We start from the raw sequence: 15,162 nt of genomic DNA, 5'->3' as shown, positions 1-15,162 counted from the left end.
CGGGCTCCCAGCACCCCACGATGGGTGTGGGTGGGCTGAGACCAGGCGCAGCTCATTGCATGGGTGAGCACAACAGGCTGCGGGAGGTGCCCAGACCCGGCGGTGGGACGGGGCAGCCCGGCATGGGTCAGTGCACAGTCCCCAGGGTGCCCAGCGGCGAGGGAGGAGGCGGCACAGCGCTGTCTCTACCGTTTATTCGTTGTTAGGCTATTTGGTACACGGGGTGCACACGGCAAACACAACACAGGCGCCCCAAGGGCGGCAGCGACCGGGACTGCGAAGCTACGGCAGGGCAGGGGCACCCCCAGGCCTCCCCTCCTGCCCCCCACGTGGCCAGGGCTCCCCCCCAAAATGCTCTGGCCGGAGCCCCCCGCCAAAGGGGCAGCCGGGTGGCTTCCTGCGGGGGCTGGGTAACCCAGGCCCCCCATTTCATCTGCAGAGGTGGCGGCGTGGGGCCGGCCCGCGGGGCGCGCTCCCCTTCCCCTCCCCGCGTGGCGGCTCCCCTGGGTGGCTGGGGTGGAAGCGGGGTGTGAGCAGTGGCGGGAAGGGGGCCGGGGCGGGGGCCGGGGCCGGTGGGGCGCCCGGCCGGGGCTCAGTACGCATGGTTGGCCACGTAGAGGGACTGCCCGGCGGCCCCCGAGTCGTCCCCGCTGCCCTCGTACTTGCCCAGCGCCGCCAGCCCGTTCACCTGCAGGGAAAGGAAACGTCAGCGGCCCCCAGCCCCCGTGGGATACGGCCATTGGCGTCCCCCAGTCCCTGGGGACATGGCCTTCAGGGTCCCCCAGCCCATGAGGTCACGGTCCTCGGTGTCCTTGCAACAACACAGCCCTTGGCATCCCCCTCCCATGGAGACAGAGCCTTCCATGTTTCCCACCTCGCTGGGCACAACCCTTGGTGTCCCCCATCACCCCACGGGACGTGGCCTTTGGCATCCCTCTTCCCACAGGGACAGAGCCCTCGATGTCCCATGTCACCCTAGGGGACCCATCCCACAGGAACTTGGCCCTGAGCCCCTCCCTGCCCCGTGGGGACGTAGCCCCAGCTGTCTCCCATGGAGACAGTACCGTGTCCCCTCCATGGGGACCATGGTCCTTGGCATCCCTTGGTGTCTCCTGTCACCCCGTGGGACATGGGCCTCAACATCCCCTACCCCTATCGGTGTATCCCCTCCCATGGGGACACAGTCCTTGGTGTCCCCATCATCCCCACTGGGACACAGCCCTCGGTGTCCCCCATGGGACACAGCCCCCGGCACCCCTCTCTCACGGGGGCCATCCCCATCACCTCTGCGCGCTTGACGAACTCCTCGGTGGCGGCGGTGGCATTGTCCTGCTGCCCGCGCCAGGCGCTGAGCGCTGACGCCTGCAGCGCCCGCCCGTAGGAGAAGGTGAGGGCCCATGGCCGCATCAGCGGGCACGTGTTGATGGCGTTGAGGTTGATGGAAGCCTCCTCCTCACTCTGACCCCCAGAGAGGAAGGTGACACCTGCAGAGAGCGGGGTTATGGCACCAGGGGGGCCACAGGGCGTTCTCCTCCTGGTCCCCACCACGTCCTGGTGCCAGTACCTGGCACGGCTGGGGGCACGGTGCGGCGCAGGGCGGTAACAGTGGCCATGGCGATCTCCTCAGGGCTGTACTTGGTGGGGCAGGAGTGCCCGGGGGTCACCATGTTGGGTTTCAGCAGGGTCCCCTCCAGGTAGACGTGGTGGTCGCTCAGTGCCTTGTAGACAGCTGCCAGCACCTGGGGAGGACGGGCAGCGTGGAGTCCCCCGGCACAGCATGGTTCAGCGTGGCACGGTGCCCGCCCTGCTGCCCGCTCCACTGCTCACCTTCTCAGTCACGTACTGGCACCGCTTGAGGTCATGGTCACCATCGGGCAGGATCTCTGGCTCCACGATGGGCACAATACCGTTCTGCAAACACCAGGCAGATGCCATCACGGGGACGTCCCTGGACATCCCCCTGGCCCCATGGCAATGTGGGGCCAATGCCTGGACCTGGGGGGCGATGCTCAGGCCCGAGGTCCAGTGTCCACCCTTGCTGGTGATGCCCATTCCAGCGGGGTGATGCCTGGCCCCATGGGGTGATGCCCAACCTAGGAAGGTCCGTTCTTGGCCCCACAGAGCAATGCCCATGTTTGCAGGGTGATGCCCAGCCCCACGTAGCAATGGCCCTATGGTTGATGCCCACCCTATGGGGCAATGCCTGGTCCTGGGGGTCAATGATCATCCACGTGACATGTCACCTAGCCCTTGGGTTGATGCCCAGCCCCATGGGGTGATACCCAGGCACAGGGTCAATGCTGAGCTCCATGGATCTGTGCCCATCCCTGTGGGGCAAGCCCCTTAAGTCAACACCCATCGTATGGGTCAATGCCCATCCCGTGGGGTGACGCCTGGCCACAGGAACATACCTGCTGGCAGATGCTGGCATAGCGGGCCAGGACGTTGGCGTTCTCCATGATAGCGAGCGCGGAGGGGGTGTTGTCGCTGATCTTCAGCACGCAGCGCCACTTGGCGAAGTCGGCTCCATCCTTCTTGTACTGGGCACAGCGCTCCGACAGCCCATCCAGACCTGCCGGGGCAGGGCGTCAGCCCTGCAGCCCCGAACCCCGCAGCCCCCCATCCCTCTGCCTGCTCCACCTACCCTGCGTGGTGGTCTCCCCATCTGTCCCGGCCAGCGGCACAACACCCTTGTCCACCTGCGGAGAGAAGGGGAAGGCGGCGCTGAGCCCCACCAGCACTCTCCAAGCACCCTCAGCACCCCACAAACCCGCCAGACACCCCTCACACCTTGATGCCCACAACGATGCCCTTGTCCTTGATCATCTGGACGAAGGGGGTGCCGTCATCAGCCTTCTGGTACATGGTCTCGTGGAAGAAAATGACGCCCCCGATGCATTTCTTCACCCGGCTGTCGGCGCTGAAGAGGATCTGGCGGTACAGCCGGCGGTTCTCCTCCGTGTTCTCCACCCCAATCTGGTTGAGGCGCTTCGCCATGCTCCCTGCGGGCACCCAGCACCCTCATCAGCCTCAGCCGGGGTGGGGGAAAAAGGGTGGCGGGACAGATTCTCCCCCACACTGACCTACAGACTCATCGGCGGCCAAGATGCCCTTGCCCGGGGCCACGATACGCAGCGCGATGTCCGACAGCTCCTTCTTCTGCTCGGCCGTCAGCGCGGGGTATTGGTGCGTCATGGTGGCGGTGGCTGCGAGCAGACGGGGGCTGAGTCACGCGCCGGCGGGGTGGCCCCCCCATCCGCCACGCGCCCGTATCCTGCGGGGACCGGGGACCCCCACGGGGCTGGGATCCCGGCCCTGCCGGTCACCGGGGCCGGGGAAGGGGGTGGGGGGTGGTCCATAAGCAGGCAGCTGCCCTCACCCCGGGACAGGCAGGGCCTCGTGGAGGATGCCGGGGAGCTCCCAGCCATTTTGCTGCCTGCTCGCCCGCCCCCAGCCCAGCCATCTTGAGGGAGCGCAGCTCCGCGGGGGGACGGGGCAGGGAACGGGGTCCGGGGGGGGGGGGACCGGGGATGGAGATACCCCGCGGCCGGGGACAGCCCGGGTGGGAGACAGGCGGGGGATGGCGATCGCCCGGGGATGGGGATACTGGGGGGGGTAGAAATACCCCGGGAATGGCGCTACCTGGGGAGGGAGAGACCCCCGCGGCGGCACAACCGGGGCTGGGGGTACCCGGGGGCGGAGGTACCGCGGGGCCGGCGCCGCCGCGGATGCCCCGGGGAGCCCGTGCTCGCCCCCGGGCGGCGATCCCCCCGCCGGCACCGCCTGGGCTCGGGCTGCGCCAGCGCAGGGGGGGTTCTCCAGGCTTCCCCACCCCCCCGGCACCCCCATGCCCGGGGCTCCCTCTGCCCCGGAGCCCCCCAGCCCTGCCCGACCCCCGGCATGCCGGCGGCGCCGCACGGAGACACGCCGGAGCCCCGGCGGGGATGCTGGCTCCCGTTGCCGGGGTCCATCGGTTGCACCCCCGGCCGGCCCAACCGCGTCCCCCCCCGACCCCCCCGGCTCCCCCGGCTCCCGGCTCCCCCTTACCGTGCAGGGCGGGCGCGGACTGCGGGCTGCGAGCTCCGGTCCCGCGGTAAATGGGGCTGCGGTGCCGCAGAGCTACGTGACCGGCGGGGCGGCACCCGGTAAGACCGGCCCCCCCGGCCCGCTCCGCCCCCCCCGCCGCCGCCGCACGCACCGCCTGACACCCCCCCCCCACCCCCCCCGGCGGCAACCCCTGCCGCTAGTGGGGACCACAGGGTGACGACCTGGGACCCCGCTGTGCCGCCCCTTTGCAACCCCCCTACTGATGGTGGGGACCCCTCTGTGCCCCCCACAACCCCGGCCAAGGGCTCAACTGAGTCACCCCCCCATCGTGGGCAGGGACCCCCGTGCCACCCAGGCACCCCTCTGTGCCACCCCAGTGCCATCCCCTGGTGCTGCTGGAGACCCCTCTGTGCCATGGACCCTGCTGTGCCGTCCCTGGCTGTGGGTAGGGACACCCCCTGCCACCCCCTTGCCGCTGCTGGGGACCCCGCTGTGCCACCCTGTTGCTGCTGCAAACTAGACAGGGACCTTCCCCTCACCAACTCTGGGCCAGGGACCCCCCTGTGCCACCCTCAGCCTGGGGACCCCACCACGCCACCCCACCACTTGCTGCGCCGGGGTCCCCAGCCGCGTCACCTCTGCTTCCAAGGACCAAGCCCCAGCAGCGCAGAGCTCCAGACTCTTGGGACAGGGTGGGGGCTCCCGCAGGAGACCGATCCCCCCCTCAAAAAGCCGCCCTGAGCCGGCGCAGGGACAATAGCGGTGTCCCCGTTCACCCCACGGGGCCGGCTGCCAGGGCCGTGCTCCGATGAATCCCCGCCGTAAAAGGAGGGCTCAGCCGCCCCGCATGGCCCCAATCCAGGGAGGGGAACGCATCCCCCCCCGCATCCCAGAGCCGGGCACAGCCTGGGGGCCCCCACTGCCAGCCCCTCGTCTCGGGGGGCCACATCTGACCCCCTGCCAGCAGGGTGACAGCCACAGCAGGGAGAGAAGCGATGCCAGGGAGCAGCAAGGGCTGCTTCCCCACGAGCCACCCACGCACCCGGTAAATAGAGGCGCAATCCCAAACACCTCCATTTCCTGGGTGCGGGGGTAAATAAAGGTGCCAGCACCCTGGGTGTCACAGCACCCGCCCCACACAGGGTGGCGATGCTGGGGCAGAGGGCAGGGGAAGGTGATTTACACACACCCCCCACCCCCCAGCAGAAGAAACAGGCCATTAAAAACCAGAGCACTTGTTTGAACGCTGCTATTTTGGGCCATGCTGGGGGAGGGAGGTGCCGCATGGCCCCCATGACAGCAGGGAGCATCCTTGGGGTGGGGAACGCCGGGAGGGGGATCCCGCAGGAGATGCCCTAGCGGGGAAGGAGGGAGGTAAGTCTGGAGCTGTGCTGGGAACAGGGGTGGCCCTGAGGGAGCCCCCCCCCCCCCATCCCCGATGCAGCAGCGGGTGCCAAGGGGGGGTTGGGAGCAGGAGCTGGCGGAGCTCCCGGTGCCTGGCAGACAGAGCTCGCCGCGACCCAGGGGATGCTGGATGCCGGATCCGCGCTGGGAGGGGAACCATCCCCACGCAACAGGCGTGTGGCCCGCAGCCCCGTGATGGGGGGGGGGACGGGGGGCAGGATCTAGCCTCCGATACCCTCCGCAGGAGGGAATCTAGGGCAGGAGGAGGAGCGGGGGGGCCCGGGGAGGGAAGCTAGGTCAGCCCCGGGTGCTGCCAGGGCCGCAGGGTGGGAGCCTGGGGAACGAGGCGCCTTATTGAGAGCAAGCAGGGTGGGGGGGGGTGGTATGCGTGTCCCCCCCCCGCCAAGGAGGAGAGGCCTGAGGGTGGCAGGGAGCTGTGGAGGCGGCGCAGGCTGGAGAAGTTGTCCCCACCCAGGGCACCAGAAGCTTCCTCCGTGCAGGCACCTGGCAGGGTGAGATGCCAACAAAACTTTATTCAATACATAATTACAGCATTAAGAACAGGAAGGTTTCAGGCTATAGCGGCTCGGCCGCTTCCTTGCTGCCGCTGCCCAGCTTCAGGCCCAAGTACCGCAGCAGGCTGGGGAGCTCCTGGCAGCCCGCTGCCACCTCAGGGACAGCCGACAGGACCTGGGGACGAGAGCAGCGTTAGTGCCAGGGCTACACAGTCACAGCAAGGGGTGGGAGCGATGAACCACAAACCTCACCTCTTTCATTTTCTCCTGCATCTCCTCGTGGGTCCTCAGCATTTTCTGAGCCTGCTGGAGCCTCAGCTCCAGCCCTCGGACCTGCGGTGGGAGATGTCTGTCAGGAACCTGCCCCAAAATTGGGCAGGGAGGTGTCTGAGAGTGGTGGGGGGGACTAGAGCCAGGGTAGGTCCTCGGGGCTCCCCGTACCTGCTCCTGGTACTTGTCAGAGAGCAGCAGGTTCTCATCCTCTTTCTCCAAGAGCAGCAGCCGCAGTTTGTCCACCTGCAAAAAGAGCGAGCCTTGGGGTAGGAGGCTCTCCCCTGCCATCCCGCTGGTTAAGCTCAAGGAGCAAGGTCTCGAGAGGTCCCCTGTCCACAGAGGGGTGGTGATACGAGGAGCCCGCAGCCCTGGCAGCCCCCCCCGCCTCACCTCCTGCCGCAGCAGGACTCGCTCCTGGACGTAGGTAGCGTCCACCTTGGGCTCCTGCCCCCGCATCTCCTCCCACAGCACCTTGGCCTCCGTCTCCGCGCGCTGGAGCGAGCGCTTCAGCTGGGAGACCTCTCCCTTCAGCCGCTGGGGGAGGGGAGAAAGGAGATGCTGAGAGGGGTCCCATGGCTGGCACCCCCCAGGCACACAGCCCGGCCAGGCCCCCATCACACACCGTGACTTCCCCACTCTTATCGATGAGTTGCAGCATCTTCTCTTCCTGCTGTTTCACCACGTCCTGCAGCTCCTTCTCGTTCTGCAGGGGGGGGTAAGAAGTGGTGTCAGACAGCGCCCGGCCCTGGCTACCCCCAGGACCTCAGGGTGGAGCAGGTTTTCTCATGTTTGAGAAGGTCAGACGAGCCAGGAGCACCCATGGGGCATCACGGGAGCCGGTCACCCAGATTCCTCCGTGTCCTAGATCAGCGCCTGTCCCAGTTCGGCTCCGCCCTGGGGTGAGTGCTGGCCCACTTCTGGCACCGGCTCACCTCTAGCTTGCCCCTCAGCGCCTTGTTCAGCTTGGCGATGGTGGCAGCCTGGGCATCCATCTTCTCCTGGCTCTCGGCTGTCACCGTCTCCAACTGGAGCTGCAGGTTGGAGCTGGGAGAGCACAGTGGGGCTGAGCCGGTGGGGAACATGGTGCCCAGCACCAAACCCCATCCTGGGCATCCCACCAGCCCTGTGGTAGGAGAGGCCAACCCACCAGCCCCACCAGCTGGAAAAAGCCCTTCTAGCCATGGCAGGAGAGGTCTAACCCAGAGCTGGGACAAGAGGCAGATCCCAGACAGGTTGCCCGCAGGAGATACCATGCCCGGGAGAGTGGTGCCCATGCCCAGCCCTCGACACAAGCCCCTGCTGAACTCACATCTCTCTCTGCAGCGCCTTGAACTCGCTCTGCTCCAGCTCCTGGATGCGGGAACTCAGCATGGCGAGGTTGGAGACCACGGCTCTCAGCTCCTTGACGCTCTCCAGCAGACCTTCCTCGGGCTCTGCAGGCAGGGCAGGGGCTCGTGAGCGGCACGGAGGGAACGTCAACCCCAGGGGACGCAGAGCCAAGCAGGAAGGCATGGCTGCTCGTCCCCTGGTGCGGGCAGCCCTGCAGCTTCAGAGCAGGCTCCAGGGCAGGGTGACAGCCCCAGTACCTATTGGTTTTGGCGTAGAGGCAGGTTTGTCCTTGGTAAATGCACTCCCACCTCCAGCGGCTTCATCAACATCTGCAAGATGAGAGGGCAGAGGCCCCGCTGTGCCCAGCCCTGCATGCCCCAGGGAACACGACCAGAGCTCACCCACGCACCCGTCCGCCCCGGGGAGCTCAGAGATAAGACCCCAGCTGCTCACAGGACCCGCGACCCAGCCCACGGCTGCCACACGGGAACAACTGGGGAATCCACAGGGAAGGGCATGGGAATGGCACTGGGATCTCCTCCTCTCCAGCTCCGATGCACATCCCCAGCGTGGGAAGGAGCAATCCCCATCCTCACACAGGGACTCCCCCCAGCACCCAGCCAGCAGGTGCCTCCTCACCTTTCCACGACACCGCTTTCAGGACGCTGCCCACGAAGGAGTCCCCGGCGTGGTACGGGGTACGGCACGCCGGCGTGCGGCACGCCGGGGTCCAGGCACGGCGGGGTGTCTGCCAGCTCGGTGTCCGTGGAGCCGGGGTCCAGGCTCTGCTTCTTGATGGGGCATCTTCATCCTTCAGGAGGGGAGGGAGAGCACAGCACCGGAGCGCGGCTTGCAACAGTTCTGCACTGCCCCAGCAAGTTGGGGGGGTCTCAAAGGCACACCATGGAGAGTCACAGGGGTCTGGTTCCCCCGCCCCGGGCCACCTTCTTGTTATTGACCCTGGGGCAGGGCTCCTACCTCCTCTTGCAGAGCGGCCTTGAGGCAGTCGGCGAGCTCCTGCAGCCGCATCTTGCTCTCTATGATGTCTGTGGAGCACCAGGAGACTTTGTCCCTCTTGAGTTGCAAGTCGTGGAGCTTGGCCTTGGTGCTCTCCAGCTCCTGGCTGAGGGCAGCCTCCTCTTCCCTGTGGGATGGCATCAGCCTCAGTGGGAGCCTTCCCCCTCCTCGGCATGGCATGGGGACATTTCACATGCTTGCCTCCCACTGTGACACAGGGCGGGTGCAAACCTCAGAGATTTAGGCACCTTCACCCAAGATGGGGTCTGCTGGGCTTCCCCATAGCCCCTTCCACCTGCCTGGGCAACCACGCTGGGCTGGGCAGCAGCCACTGGAGCCCCGTCCCCACTGTGTGTCCCCCACCCCCCCAGGAGGAGCTCAATTTCCCAAAATAGAGGGTTTCAAGCGGAGATGGTGAGCAGGGTCGGTACCGCAGGCGCTGGTGGGAGCCCATCAGCTCCTCGTACTGCAGGCTGCACTCCTGCAGGGCGGCCAGCGAGGACTTCTGCCTGGCCTCCAGCTCCAGCAGCTGCGTGCGGGACATGCGGTTCTCCTGGTCGAGGAACTGCAAGAGTCAGGAGGAGGGGGTTGACACAGTCATGAGCGGCCAGAGACCCAAGGGGGCCCATTGGGACCCCCAACATGGTCCCTCCCACACCTCGGGGTGCTGTTTCCAATAAGGGACAGCTTTGCCCCTAACAGGCCAACCCCTGGAGAAGAGTGGTTTACCAGGGACACCGGACAGGCTTGGGGACAGCACCATGGCTGCAGCCGGAGGAATTATCCCAGAGAGCTGTTATCCCCGCCCCACACCCCCCCTCCGACCCAGGAATCCCTGCCGGGCAGGATGGAGAGCAGCGCTTACGTGCAGGATTGTCAACCGCCCCCACCGCGCTCATCCCCCACCGCGGGAGGGCTAATCCCGCTCCTGGCCGGCCGCCAGCGATGCCGCCAGGCCGTGACGGGGACCGGCAGCGCGTGACGGCGCGGGCAGGGTCAGGCAGCTCCTACCTCCCGGCACTCGGTCGCCTCCCGCAGCTCCTGGAAGAGCCCGTTGCACTCCTGCTGCAGGGCGTCCCTCTGCTGCGCCAGCCTGCCGGGACGGGACGGGGTCAGGGGGTGCCGCGGGGTGGCAGGAGGTGGCTATGGGGAAGAGAGGGGGGGCCAATGCCCTGCCCCAAGGGCTCAGACCCACCGGGCCACCTCCTCCCACTGCTTCTCGTTCTCCTGCTGCAGCGTATCCCGCTCCTGCTCCGCGCTGGCCAGTTTTGTCATCACGGAGCTCAGGTCTGCGAGGGGCAGAGCCATCAGCGTCGGAGGGGGACAGGACAGGGGCAGGTCCAGCCCCCATGTCACCCACCCCTACCTGTGCTGAGGCGCGAGTTGGCCACCGTCAGCTGCTCCAGTTGAGCCTCTGCATCCCGCAGGGCCACCGCGTTCTCCTCCAGCTGGCCGGATGCCTGCAGAGACACCGTGCCCACCGTGCTCTTCCCCATGGGGCGTTCCCACACCAAGGGGACCCCCACGCCTGGGGTCAGCCGGGCCGCAGGAGAGCACCCCGGCCACCCCCAGGCACTGCTCAGCACAAGGCACCCCCCTACCTCCTCCTTGGCTTGAAGAGCTTCCTCCGCTTGTTGCCTCATGGCATCCCGCTCCTCTAGGCAGCCCTGCAGCTTGCCGGGCACGTTCTCCAGCACAGCCCGGCACCGTGACACCAGGGTCCTCACCGCCTCCCGCTGCGAGGGGACACGGCACGGTCAGCCTCCGGGCCAGGGCAGCGCAGCCGTGACGGCTGGTGGTGGCACTGCCCCGTTGCGTGGCCAGGGACGGGGCTGGCAGCCAGGCTGCCCGCGGCACCCAGGGCACGAAGGGCTGCGGGGCAGGGGGAAGGGAGGGCGAGGGGCTGAGCCCACCGCCAGCCCCCAGCGGGACGCCCCTCACCTCCGCGTCCAGGGCTCTCCTTTCCTTCTCCATGTTTTCAAAGGTGATATCTATGAATTCCCGGAAAGACCGAGCCTCGGCAGCCAGGGATGCCTGTGGGGCAGGAGAGACGGGTCAGCGCTGCCACGGTGGAAAAACCGCATTCCATGGCTGCGGAGGGAAGCGAGCGCCAGCCCCGAGGCCGGATTTGTGGCAGCTTCCCAGCAGCGCCAAGAAACCTCTGGTGGACCCGAGCCCATGGCAGACCACTGCTCAGAGCATCACCCAAGCTCAGGATGTGGGGAGGTCCCTTCCAGCCCCCCAAAGACCCAGGTGGGAGGCAGCTGGAGGTGCCCACCCGCTCAGTACCTGCGCGTCGATGGCGTCTGCCAGCAGCGTGCCCAGCTCTCGCTGGGAGGCCAGGCTCTGGTCGCGGGCGCTGATCTGGGCGCTGGCATGGGCACGGAAGGCCTCCAGGAAGCGATCTCCCTGCCGAGGGAAGGATGATGCTCCAGGCGTGGTGTCACAAGAGGGGCAATCCCAGGAGCCATCCCCACACGCTGCTGCTCCCGCTCCCAGCGGGACACAGCCCGAGCCAAAATCCCATCCCCAGAGCTCCAGCCGCCCCAGGCAGCCACAAGCACTTCCAGGACCACATCGGGCTTTTCCCCTGGGATGCCAGAGAGATCTTCATGCCCTGGAGATGGGCAGACGCAGGATGCCCCACCAAAGGCATGGGGACAGCAGAGCCTGCCCCAACCGCCCCCACTGGCTGCCCCCCTACCTCCTCCTTGGCTCGGATGGCTTCGTCCGCTCGCAGCCTCATGGCATCCCGCTCCTCCAGGCAGCTCCGCAGCTTGCCGGGCACGCTCTCCAGTACAGCCCAGCACCGCGACACCAGAGTCCTCACCGCCTCCCGCTGCAAGGGGAGACAGTGCCGGGAGGCACCGGGTATAGCCGACAGCTGCCGTGTGTGCCGGCAGTGCCAGCATCGCCTGAAAACTGCGGGAGAGGAGGGCCAGCCTGGCTGCACGGGGTCTCACCTGCTGGGAGAGGGCTCCCTGCTCATCCTGCAACCTCTGAAAGGCGTCATCCGCGAGGCTCCGAAACAGGAGGCTCTGCCTGCTCCAGGCGCTCTGGGGAAGGGACAAGGGCACCGGCGCTCAGGCAGTGCTCCCGGAGCCGGCACAGGCAACGTCGGGCACATGTGTGCCCTGCCTGGCTGAGACCCGGCACACTCATCGCATGCCAGCCGGCTGAGACGCACCATCCCCGTGGCGGCCAGCTCCAGCTCTCGCCGCAGGTCCTGCTCCGCTCCCTGCTGCCGCCGCAGAGCCTCCGTTTTCTTCCACAGCTCGAGGTAGAGGTTGCGGTAGATCTCCTCCTCCTAAGGGCATCCGGGCAGAGCAGAGGGGGCTTCGCACCAGCCCGGCTCCACCCTGGGGTCCAGCGAGAGCCATTTGGCTGTGACACCTCCCATCCACCCCTACCCATGTGTGCCAGGGCTGTTTCCCCGCGCAAAGGGTTCAAATCCAGCAAAAATAGCGGGTTAAGCTGGGGATGTGATGCCCCAGCAGCCCTGCTTTACTTCTGCTCCGCCGGGCTGCGCTGCAGCCGGAGCCACCGTCCTGCCGGCAGCACGTGGGCACTGTCACAGCACCGAGGCCACACAGAACTGGGTGGCATCGCCCCGGTGAGGACTCTTACCGCTTTGGGGTGGGTGACATCCGTCTGCGTGAGCGCATCCCTCTGCTCAGCCGGTCCCACGCCGGGCAGCGGGCGCTGGCTCTCCTGCCAGTCGCGCAGCCGGAGGGAGAGGGCTTCCATGATGATGAGGGTGCTCTCCAGCCGCCCCTCCAGCTCTGCCCGCGGCAGGGACTTCAGCTGCTCACGGGGACAGCTGGGGACAGAGAGAGGGGGGGGCTTGGGGAAGGGACGGCCCGTGGGTGCCACAGCCTCATCCAGGGGGGGCATGTCCCCACACTTACTGCCAGAGCAGGGAGTCCGTTTCGGCAGCGCTGTCCTTGGCGCAGGGGGGGCCGCCCACAGATGTGTTCGTGCTCCTCTCCCGCAGGTCCCGGGGGGTCATGAAGGTGCCGGCGACCGCAGTGGGCATGGGGGTGACGCTGGTGCCGGCCACCGCGGTGGACACTGGGGTGACGCTGGTGCCGGCCACCGCGGTGGACACCGGGGTGACGCTGGTGCCGGCGTCCCGCCGCGGGGCGGGCAGGGGCAGGCTGTGCCGCAGGGACTCCAGCAGGGACGAGGCATTGAGGCTCTTCTCCAGCCACACCAGCGGCAACACCCAGGACACAGCACCCGGGGCCACCTCGGGCGAGGGGACGGGGGTGGCCGTTGCCTCCAATCCATCATGCTCAGACCTATCTGCCTCCGTGGGAGGGGGCCCGGGGGGGTCCTGCTCTGGGGGGGCGGAGGCTGGGGACTGGGTACCCTCAGGGGTGTCCTGGCAAGGTGAGGGACCCGAACTCCCATCTCCAGCCGAGGGCTCGGTAGCCACGGGGCTGCAGGAGAGGTCGGTGGGCACCATGCGCCAGCCGTGGAAGGGAGCTTCCTGTGGGGTGGAGCTGGTGCCGGGGGGGCCTGGGGTGCAGGAGGCCGGGCTGGCACTGACAGGGGTCCCAGGGGTGCAGGGTGCTAGAGTGGTGCTGCCCAGGGAGTTTGGGGTGCAAGGCACTGAGCTGATGATGCCAGGGGGGACGGGGGAGGCGCTGCCGGGGGGCTCGGGGGTGCACGGCCCCAGGATGGAGCTACACATCAGGGCTGGCACGGTGCTGCCGGGGGGCTCCGGGGGGCTGGGCCCCGGGATGGGGTTGCACAGGGGAGCCGGCATGGTATTGCTGGGGGGCTCTGGTGTGCGCGGTCCTGGGATAGAGCTACACATGGGGGCTGGCACAGGGCTGCTGGGGGGCTCCAGGCTGCTGGACCCCAGGACGGGACTGCACAGGGGGGCTGGCACGGTGCTGCCGGGGGGCTCTGGGGAGCTGGACCCCACGATGGGGCTGCACAGGGGGGCTGGCACGCTGTTGCTGGGGGGCTCTGGGGTGCATGGCTCCAGGACAGAGCTACATATAGGGGCTGGCAGGGTGCTGCTAGGGGGCTCTGGGGGGCTGGGGCTGCACATGGGGGCTGGTATGGTGCTGCCAGGGGGCTCTGAGGGGCTGGGCCCTGGAAGGGGGCTGCACAGTGGGGCTGGCACGGTGCTGCCGGGGGGCTCCAGGGTGGGGCTGCACAGGGGGGCTGGCACGGTGTTGCTGGGGGCCTCTGGTGTGTACGGCCCCGGGACAGAGCTACATATAGGGGCTGGCACAACGTTGCTGGGGGGCTCTGGGGTGCCAGGTCCTGGGCTGGGGGTGCACAGGGGGGCCGGCACAGCGCTGCCAGGGGGCTCTGGGGGGCTGGACCTTGGAGTGGAACTACCAGGGGGCTCCAGGCTGGTGCTGCTGGGGGGCTGCAGGGCACCGGGCACCAAACTGGGATTGCCGAGGGGCTCGGGGGCACCAGGTTTCAGGGTGGGAGTCGTGGGGGTCTCGGAGGCGCTGGGCCCCCAGGTTGTAGTCCTGGGGGGCCACGGGATGGTGCTGCTGGGGGGCCCCCGGGCGCAGGACACTGGGGTGGCACAGTCATGGTCCTACGGGACATTTAGGGGGGGGTGGGAGGGTCAGGACTGCCCTTGCCCTGCCCCCCCAGCACCCCATAGCCGTTTCCCCCAGCCTCCCCACTTCCCCCACCCCAGTGCCTACACCTGTCCCCCCACTGCCCTGGAACCACCCCCCCGCCTCCCAGTATACCCAGTTCCGGTACACCCCAGCATCCCTTCCTATTACTCCACGTACAACTCCCCCCCCCCCGTCCCCCCATCCCCACACCGACCTTGAGCCGCAGGCGGCGGAGCAGGGGGGTGAGGCTTGTGCGCTCGGCGCCCGGCTGCAGCCGCAGCTCCTGCAGGGGGGTGCGCCGGGGCCGCTGCTGCGCCTGGGGGGCGAGGTGTGTGTTGGGGGGGAAGCACCGGGGGTCACCGACGGCACCACCGGCGGCGGCACACACCCCCCCCCCGCAAACACATCCACACGTACCAGGAGCGCTCCAGCCCGCCGCCCCCACAGCCACCCCGACACACCCGGGGCCGCCCCGCTGGGACCCCCCCCCCCCCCGCGACCCACGGGGCTCTTCGAGCCGCCCCACCGGGACGCGCAAACCGGTGTCCGTCCGTCGGTCCGTCGGTCCTTCCGCCCGTCCACTCCCACTCCCGCCCCCGCCCACCCCGTGCCGAGCCCCCCCGGCGCCGGGCTGCACTCACGGCCGGGGTCCGTGCGGCCCGCATGGCCCGGGCCCGGTCCCACTCTCGGCTCCGGTCCCGGTCTGGCCCCGCCCTTCCCCGCGCGCTGCCGCCACCGCCCGTTTGAAAACCAGGCGCCGCTGCGATTGGCTGCTCAGCGGCACGCGTCACCCCCCACGGGGGCGGTGGTTAGAGGCGGGGCCGCGGCCGATTGGTGGGCGGGAGAGTGTGGGCGGGGCCTCACACGCGGCCCCGCCCCAACGGCGCTGTGCAGCGCCGAGCACCGCGGGGCGGGGGGGGGATAACGGGGAAGGGCCCAGCTCCCCCCGCACACCGGGGGCTCCCCCGCGCCGGTACCGA

At 68.4% G+C, this 15,162-nt stretch overlaps 2 protein-coding genes across 2 annotated transcripts; both read right to left on the bottom strand.

Moving 5' to 3' along the window:
• Window positions 1-179: 179 nt before the first annotated feature.
• On the bottom strand, window positions 180-4,190 carry ALDOC (aldolase, fructose-bisphosphate C). The gene is made up of 9 exons (XM_063341661.1): window positions 4,048-4,190; window positions 3,084-3,206; window positions 2,791-3,002; window positions 2,645-2,699; window positions 2,412-2,572; window positions 1,828-1,911; window positions 1,565-1,739; window positions 1,285-1,484; window positions 180-688 (listed from the first exon to the last, which is right to left on the bottom strand). Exons 2-9 carry the CDS (start codon window positions 3,193-3,195, stop codon window positions 593-595), a joined length of 1,095 nt encoding a protein of 364 aa, XP_063197731.1. The 5' UTR covers window positions 3,196-3,206; window positions 4,048-4,190; the 3' UTR covers window positions 180-592.
• Window positions 4,191-5,949: 1,759 nt separating this feature from the next.
• SPAG5 (sperm associated antigen 5) lies at window positions 5,950-14,982 on the bottom strand. Its single transcript, XM_063342059.1, has 24 exons — window positions 14,824-14,982; window positions 14,397-14,498; window positions 12,494-14,154; window positions 12,213-12,405; window positions 11,773-11,892; window positions 11,549-11,641; window positions 11,290-11,424; window positions 10,875-10,994; window positions 10,527-10,619; window positions 10,187-10,321; window positions 9,952-10,045; window positions 9,781-9,874; window positions 9,597-9,678; window positions 9,017-9,150; window positions 8,547-8,712; window positions 8,208-8,379; window positions 7,826-7,897; window positions 7,549-7,672; window positions 7,172-7,283; window positions 6,862-6,942; window positions 6,630-6,773; window positions 6,408-6,482; window positions 6,219-6,299; window positions 5,950-6,141 (listed from the first exon to the last, which is right to left on the bottom strand). Exons 1-24 carry the CDS (start codon window positions 14,845-14,847, stop codon window positions 6,028-6,030), a joined length of 4,221 nt encoding a protein of 1,406 aa, XP_063198129.1. The 5' UTR covers window positions 14,848-14,982; the 3' UTR covers window positions 5,950-6,027.
• Window positions 14,983-15,162: the final 180 nt, after the last annotated feature.

Source organism: Chroicocephalus ridibundus, chromosome 7, assembly GCF_963924245.1.
Source record: "Chroicocephalus ridibundus chromosome 7, bChrRid1.1, whole genome shotgun sequence".
Lineage (NCBI taxonomy): Eukaryota > Metazoa > Chordata > Aves > Charadriiformes > Laridae > Chroicocephalus > Chroicocephalus ridibundus.
The sequence above is the reverse complement of the archived record's forward strand: the minus strand, read 5'-3'. Positions and strand labels throughout refer to the sequence as shown.

Excerpts from the sequence above, each read along its gene's own strand:
- ALDOC (XM_063341661.1), bottom strand. The coding sequence starts at position 3,195 with ATGACGCACCAATACCCCGCGCTGACGGCCGAGCAGAAGAAGGAGCTG. Across the intron at positions 1,740-1,827 it reads GCCAGTACGTGACTGAGAAG|GTGCTGGCAGCTGTCTACAA; the intron begins GTGAGCAGTGGA and ends CGTCCTCCCCAG. Across the intron at positions 689-1,284 it reads AGTTCGTCAAGCGCGCAGAG|GTGAACGGGCTGGCGGCGCT; the intron begins GTGATGGGGATG and ends CTTTCCCTGCAG.
- SPAG5 (XM_063342059.1), bottom strand. The coding sequence starts at position 14,847 with ATGCGGGCCGCACGGACCCCGGCC. Across the intron at positions 10,620-10,874 it reads CAGACGCCATCGACGCGCAG|GCATCCCTGGCTGCCGAGGC; the intron begins GTACTGAGCGGG and ends CCTGCCCCACAG. Across the intron at positions 7,673-7,825 it reads CTCTACGCCAAAACCAATAG|AGCCCGAGGAAGGTCTGCTG; the intron begins GTACTGGGGCTG and ends CCCTGCCTGCAG.